Raw genomic sequence first — 7,610 nt, 5'->3', positions numbered from 1 at the left:
GTTAGTCAAAGGAGCTGGCTTTCACTAGTGCTTTCTCTTGTTTGGCTGAGACAAGTCATTTCACCCTCTTAGGGTTCAGTTTCGATATTCGTAGCGGGTGGAAAGATTGAGAGCTCTCTTAGTTGTTTTGCTGTTCTCATCCTAGGTGAATCCTAGCAAGATGGTTGACACCTCTGGCGACCTCTGTTTTGTTTTGAGACTTATTTTATTTGAAAGGCAGTTAGAGAGGGAAAGACAGAGAGCTCTTCCCTTGTTGGTTCACTCTCCCAACGGTTGCACCAGGCCAAAGCCAGGTTCAAGAGCTTCATCTGGATCTCCCACATGAGTGCAGGAAGCCCAAGCACTTGCATTATTTTCTGCTGCTTTCCCCTAGGTGCATTATCAGGGAGCTGGATCCGGAGTGGGGCAGCCGGAACTCGAACTCCCGTCCACATGGGACTCCACCATTGCAGACGACAGCTTATGTCGCTGCGCCAGAAGAGCAGCTCCTCGCCTTTCAATCGGCTTCTCTGCGCATGCGCCGAGGAAGCAGCCTCCCCCTGACCTCAATTTCACCTCTTCTGCGCAGCCGTCGTTTAATCCCTCGGCGCTCCGGAGGAGGAGGGCGGGACTTCCTGTCCTGTTTAGAGCGACCGCGGAAGTGACTGCGGACGAATCGGCTCTGCAGAGGCTGCGAGTTTAGGGTGTCTGCGTTTTAGCTGCTTTCGGCGAGAAAGATGCCGGGTCTGGCGGCCGCAAGCCCTTCCCCGTCTGAGCCTCAGGAGAAGAAGCCGCTGAAGCCCTGCTGCGCCTGCCCGGAGACCAAGAAGGCGCGCGATGCGTGGTCAGTGCGCCGCCGGGAGGGGTTCCGGTGCCTCTGCCGCTAGCCCTCGCCTTGCTGTTCCGTGCTCCACAGAGACGTAGAGAGCCCCGTAGGTTTCGCAGTCGGCCACGTGTTGACTGAACCCTTAGCCCAGTGCGAGGGGACGCTGAATGGAGGAGAGAGAGGTTAGATTGGCCCCGGGTTCTGTTCACGCCCTCACTCCTTCCGATAGATGGCTGCTGACCTTCTGTTAGGAGTTAAGCACTGCCTTAGGTCCAAAACTGTAGAAAAGGGTAGACACTGACTTAAAGGAGCTTAAAGTTAATGGCCACTTACACCAGTAATTGCTATGTCATGGAAAGGCCTATGCTAGAGGATTTGGCAAGATTAAAGAGTAAACGTGTTCTGGTAATTTCTAAGGCTTTCTCCCCAAATCTAGAAAAAAATAGGCCACTGGACCCATTGCTTATAGTTCCAGAAGGTTCACCTTCAACCCTTTGAAGGCAACCCGAAGTTAAAAAAAATCAACCAGTCTGTATGATCAGCCTGCCTGTCGGTTCAAAACAGCGCATTTAAATTATCATCCATACACAAAAGGTCTTGTTCCTTATCGTCTTATGTAACCACTATTGTAGAACAAATCTCTTTAGCCAGAGGCCTCAGGTGCTGTGAATGTGCACTTCTCCCTCCAGCTCTTTTGTGTCTTCATAAAGCAGGGAAGTCCTAAGTGGTATCAGGGGGTAACAAGAGGGTAGGAGCTCAGTGCCTCTGTTATAGTCGGTGCTTTGCAAATAGGACTGTGAAGAGAATTGGAAGGCTGCAGTCTCCTACTGAAATTGCTCCCGTGTTAGCAGTAAGTGCTTACGGAATGTGTGGACAGTACAGCATCATGATTAAGAGCCAGGGATCCAGAGTCGAGGTTTGAACCCTGAACCACCAACTTGGTGACCTTGAGCAAATTATTTAATATTTCTGCCTCATGTGTTTGTAAAATAGGCCTAATAAAAATATCTACCTAACAGTCACTGTAAAAGTCAATGATAAAAGCCACATCAAGTGCCTGACACAGTATATATGGCTGTTACTTTGATAAGGAGCTCCGTGTCCCTGGCAGTACTTCATTTGAAGGCAGCCTTTTGAGCTTTTGAAGGATGAGTGGGAAGAACCTATTCCCATCTTTAAATTCTTGTTGCATGAATTGTCTCTGGTGACTGTGACTTTTCCCCACATAGCTGTAGTGAGGAATCAGTTTTTTCTTATACTTGAACTTGGGTTGATATTATTTACAAAAATTACATATTTTTGAAAGATTTATTTATTTATTTTAAAGGCAAAATTACAGATAGACAAAGATCCTCCATCTGCTGGTTCTCTCCGCAAATGGCCTCAATAGCCAGGAGCTTCCTCCAGATCTCCATAGTGGGTGCAGGGGCCCAAGCACCTGGGCCGTCCTTTGCTGCTTTCTCAGGTGCATCAGCAGGGAGCTGGACTGGAAGTGAAGTGTCCTGGACTCAAACCAGCACCCATGTGGGATGCCGGCATTGCAGGTGGTGGCTTAACTCACAATGCCGCTATGCAGGCCCCTAAAATTACATTTGCATAGCTGATTATTTTCTAAAATTTGCATTTTCAGATCCTAGAAATAAAGCTGTGAGATTTTAGTCTTTACTTTGTGCTCTTCATTTAGGATAAATATGGTATTCATTCAGCTTATTTCATTATATAGCAGTGTTACTCCTTGGACTAGAAGCAATACTTGATATGTCTAAGTATTTCTTCTCATCATACTCCCCCTAAACCTACTTACCTGTGGAACATCTTGGAAGGTGTGGAAGCAATAACAATATCAAATAAAAACAAAGCTGTTTTGCTCTATAGCGTTTTAAATTGTTGTGTTCCATCCTATCCTTGTTCTGCCTCACTCCCCATACTGCATGCTTATTTATTGTGTTTAATGCCTACTTGGTTATGTGACAAGTACATTTTGTTTATAGCATCATCGAGAAAGGAGAAGAGCACTGTGGACATCTAATTGAGGCCCACAAGGAATGCATGAGAGCCCTGGGATTTAAGATATAAACGGTGAGCTTACTGTTTCTCTATTGCTTTACAGATTTAGCAACCATTGGGCAACGTGCTCTCAGAGGTAGTTCACCTGGTTAAGGGTAATATGCTTAAATATCACTAAAAAACCACAGCTCTCAGTATAGGAGCAGATGTTGCTGACAAATTGGGAGGCATTTATTGGATTTAGGAAGGGGAGAATCTAGCTTTCAAGAAGAGGTTTGACAAAAAGCTTTTGGATTCAGTGGGACCAACAGCTGACAGCCGTAGTAAGTTCAAAATGTTTCATTGTCCAGCTTAAAGGAACTGAAAGGAAAATGTTCTCTGTTTCTCGTCTCCAGTGTTGCGGTATTCAGTATTTTCAGTAGGAAGTAGGTAACAAAGGGAAGTCCTGCTGTCTGCGAGAGGGAAAGGGGACTGTGGCTGTTTCTTTTGTACCATGCATCATTCTCATAAAACTGAACTCCACACCATTTTTGAACTTTGAATCAAAATTTTTATGCTTAAAGGGACCTTAAGTGATGTGTATCCAGTAATACCACAAATAAATTATTTTCTTTTCTTTGGAAGCTCTTTCTGTATTTATTGACTTAGGTCACTCCCCCACTTCATTCAGGTCTCTATTCACAAAGAATGGATGTTCTGTTTTTTCATTTATGGATCCCTTTGGTCGACTTTCATGGGAATTGTTCTGGATTTTTTTTTTTTTTTTACATTCCATTCATAATTTGCATCTTATGAATAATCTTACCTCTTAATAAATTACAAAGAAGGTATGTACTTATCCAATTAAAAAAAAACTTGTTATCCCCTCCCTCTACACCTCCTCCTGTAAACTGGCATCCCTTTCCCCTCATTCCTTTTTAGTACTGTCCAATATAATGTTCTGTGATGATGGAAATGTTCTGTATCTGCACTGTTCCAGTGTGGTAGCTGCTTGGCTAGTGAGACTGAGGAACTGATTTTTTTTTTTAAAGATTTATGTATTTATTTGAAAGTCAGAGTTACACACAGAGAGAAGGAGAGGCAGAGAGAGAGAAAGAGAGAGGTCTTCCATCTGCTGGTTCATTCCCCAGTTGGTCACAACGGCCAGAACTGTGCCGATGCGAAGTCAGGAGCCAGGAGCTTCTTCTGGGTCTCCCACACAGGTGCAGGGGCCCAAGGACTTGGGCCATCTTCTACTGCTTTCCCAGGCCATAGCAGAGAGCTGGATTGGAAGTATAGCAGCCGGGACTCGAACCAGTGCCCATATGGGATGCTGGCACTGCAGTCGGTGGCCTTACCGGCTACGCCACACTGCTGGCCCCCTGAATTATTAATTTTAAAGCGTTTTAAAGCTACAAGTAGCTAGTGGCTACTCTTAAACTCCATCACCTGTGTATTATCGGTTTTTGTATCTGCTTGCTTCACTCCAACTAGAATGTAAACTGAGAAAGTAATGATTTTCTGTATGGCTCAATGTCATATCCCTTATAATTTTCACAGTACTTGGCACATACTAGGTGCTCAATAGAGTATTATTAATTAAATGGGTGACTAATTAAGGAAACTAAGGCTTGTAGTTATGAAATGGCTACAAAGGTGGGTTAAGCAGGCTCAGAACTGGAGCCTTGGTCTCCAGGCAGACTTTCCTGCTATGTCCCTCCCTGAATATATGCACCGCACTGCCACTTTTAACTTATTAATAGCCAAGCGATAATGTGAAGCCACATACCAGTGTAATAGTAATAGAGAGCCTGGCTTCTTTCCCTTTCACCTCTCTCCTGCCTCTTTGGAATTTCATGTATGGCCAGTTAATTGTCTTCAGTGAGGTATGAAAGAGAAGGGATAAGGGCTCGGCCACAAGCTGATAAATGTATGACCATAGTGGAAAACAGTGTAGTCTGGAGACCTGTGGCTTCATTTGGAGTCTCCTGATGTCTCATTTAGCATGGTTTTCACTTTAGCTACATTTAACTTTCATTAAACACTAATCCTCTTTGGATATTACTTTTTTCATTTATAAAAGGAAAGCACACATGATCTCTATATAGTATATCTACTACCATGTATACATAATACATTTACATGGCTTTTAGACTAGATAGTTAAATAAATCCCTTGGTGAATCGTTTTGTAAAATAAATAAATTTAAGGTAGAGTGCATCCTTCATAGCAGTGATCATCAGAGTTTCTGCATTCAAGATTTAGATTGTAATGTTATTCCTCAATAAATGGAGAAATTTTTTAAAAATTTTTAATATTTTTTATTAATGTGCAATATTGGTACATTTTCATGGGGTACAATGCACTGCTTCGACACATAGACACAGCTCCTCTCTTCAGTTGTTTATTCAGAATATAATACATTATCGTGAACTGTGGTTTCCCTAGTGCTCTAGTGTTCTGCAAAGTAGATCTTGATTGTACCTTGAACTCAGTTGATTAAGAGTAAATCTATTATACATGTTCTATACTTCATATAAAAGTAGACTGTGTTCAGCCAGTAGTTCTTACACAGAGGTCGTACTTCACAGTCACTTGAGGAACATTTTATAGAATGCACAAGCCTGGGCCTCACTCTGTATTTGTTGACTCAGATGCTCCTAGATGATTTTCAAGTGAGCCTCTCTTTAATAGCTATTTGTTTAAGCTAAAGAATGAATAGTAGTAGTGATCATGTTAAATATAAATTATAGTGGCAAAGGCAGAGACTTAAAAACTACAAAGGGAAAACAGGTACAATAGTGGTAATTCTAGACAGTTTTTTCTATCTTACGACTGTACCACTGAAAGAGAAAGTGGATGGACCCAGAACCTGACGAAAGTATGAGGAGGATGCAGCTGGTCTTTGGTGCAGCAGTTAGGATGCCTGTTGGGTTACCTAACTCCCATATGGGAGTACCTGGCTAGAGTCCTAGTTAAGAAAAGATTAATAACTATATATATAAAAGGAGGCAAAGGGCACATAGTATTTTTCTGCCTTCAGTAATCAGAAGAAACCTGGAGAACCCAGTGTGGAGGCTAATGTTACTGAAAGAAATTAAAGGACTAGCACTGAAAGTAGTGATACTCAGTATTTATTAACTTTAAACTCAATACTTGGATTTTTAAAATATGCTGATTTCACACATAAAAATAAGCAACTATTTATGTGTGAAAATGTGGTCCTGACAAAAAGCTCATTTCTGCCATTCAAACATTTATTCCTTCAGTAGGTATTAAGACCCTGGGAAATGCCAAGATGAGAAAGTTGACCCTTTCTGTCAAAGACTTTACACCCAGAGATAACAACCAAGTTGACATCCAGGGGCTTTCATGGGGTGGGCTGCTGTCATTGAAATGCTGAGTGGCTTCATTTTTGGTTATCTTTCCTGCCCAGATTTAGAAAAAGACAGTTTGGATGTTTGTATCTTTATGAAGCTTATCTTCTTATGTAAACCAAATGAAGGGGAGGGCTAGATGGGGAGAAAGTATTTTCATAAGACTTGAAGAGTTGACTAGCCCAGTTGAATGATCTCTGTAGTGTTTGTTGTGAGCAAGAGGCTGGGGGAGGGAGAGTGTAAGGTGTGTGGAGAGAAACCTTGTACAGACCTACAGACCTACTGGACCAGCAGCCCCACCCATGCGACACTCCCTTTCTGATCTTTCAAAATGGATTTTCACATGGTTGCCCTTATTTTGCCCTTGTGATTAAGTGAGTAACTTTCCACAGGAAGTATCTTGTGTACTGAGCTGACCTTCTGTCTTCTAATTTGTGGATCTTAGCCAAACATACTTAAATCAGCCAAGAGAGGAGTTTGCAAGTCTCTTCTCTTGAGTATCTGTAAAAATAAACTGCCATAGCCTTTTTTGGAAGATATTTTTGAGAAGATAAAGATATCTATGTATATAGAAATTTATTTACGAGTATTATTTTTATTTCAGAATGTCTAAACATTAAACACTGTAATGCCTTGAACAGTTTTAATGATGTTTTAGTTAGGCAAAACTAGAATTTAAAAATGAAGTTCTTTGATTTTGTGAGAAAAACTGTGGCAGTTGGTTAATAACACTTAATCAAGGTGCTTTTATCTAGTGATTTTCATTCCCTAACTCCATGGGTCTATTAGATGTTGGAAACCTGACTTTCTAAAATGAGTATTTTTTTTGCAGGTGATCTGCTCTGTGAATGAATAATCCCTGAAGAATGAAGAATAAATAATTTTGGGAGTTCCTTAGTGAGCTTTAGAAAAAGTATTTATAATTTATTAAAAAAAGGAAAATATAAAAAATCTTCAGGTGTGTTTCTTTTTGTGTACCTCACATGCTCATATTGCTGTTTGATGTGTGTGTGTCTTAAGGCATATAGCAGCAAATCTTCTAACATGAGTTTCTTATGTTCTTGTTACTGTGTCATTCTGGAAACTTTGGATGTTTGTGGTGGAGAGAAACCGGAGGCAGGTCTCACCTGATGAAACCTCCACAATTAGGTGCATGGAAGTAGGAATAAATAACCCTCTACCAATTGAGAATGAATGTGCTGGCCATATCATCTAATTCAAGACTCACATTTTGTTTTTCATGTTTAGTTTTCATAAGGGAAAGAACTAGACAAGACTGTCTTGAATTTTGAAGCCATTTTTTTTAAAACTAGTTTTGTCATTTTGAAAATTTTGTTTAGATTTTGGACCAGAGTAGGGTGATTTGGCTTAGAAGACCTTAGCTGTTTGTGTAACTAATCTGTATATAGCTAGTTACGCTTTAGGATAGACCAGATTGTAAG

At 41.2% G+C, this 7,610-nt stretch overlaps 1 protein-coding gene across 1 annotated transcript; it reads left to right on the top strand.

The window, feature by feature from the left end:
* Positions 1 to 577: 577 nt before the first annotated feature.
* COX17 (cytochrome c oxidase copper chaperone COX17) lies at positions 578 to 7,119 on the top strand. The gene is made up of 3 exons (XM_002716664.5): positions 578 to 823; positions 2,797 to 2,884; positions 7,001 to 7,119. Exons 1-2 carry the CDS (start codon positions 717 to 719, stop codon positions 2,879 to 2,881), a joined length of 192 nt encoding a protein of 63 aa, XP_002716710.1. The 5' UTR covers positions 578 to 716; the 3' UTR covers positions 2,882 to 2,884; positions 7,001 to 7,119.
* The last annotated feature ends 491 nt before the right edge of the window (positions 7,120 to 7,610 follow it).

Source organism: Oryctolagus cuniculus, chromosome 4 (assembly GCF_964237555.1).
Source record: "Oryctolagus cuniculus chromosome 4, mOryCun1.1, whole genome shotgun sequence".
In the NCBI taxonomy this organism is placed as follows: Eukaryota; Metazoa; Chordata; class Mammalia; order Lagomorpha; family Leporidae; genus Oryctolagus; species Oryctolagus cuniculus.
This window is presented reverse-complemented; position numbering and strand designations above follow the sequence as displayed.

Bases quoted from the DNA above. Each gene is read 5' to 3' on its own strand.
- COX17 (XM_002716664.5), top strand. From the start codon at position 717: ATGCCGGGTCTGGCGGCCGCAAGCCCTTCCCCGTCTGAGCCTCAGGAG. The intron at 824-2,796 runs GTCAGTGCGCCG...TTTTGTTTATAG, and splicing joins AAGAAGGCGCGCGATGCGTG to CATCATCGAGAAAGGAGAAG.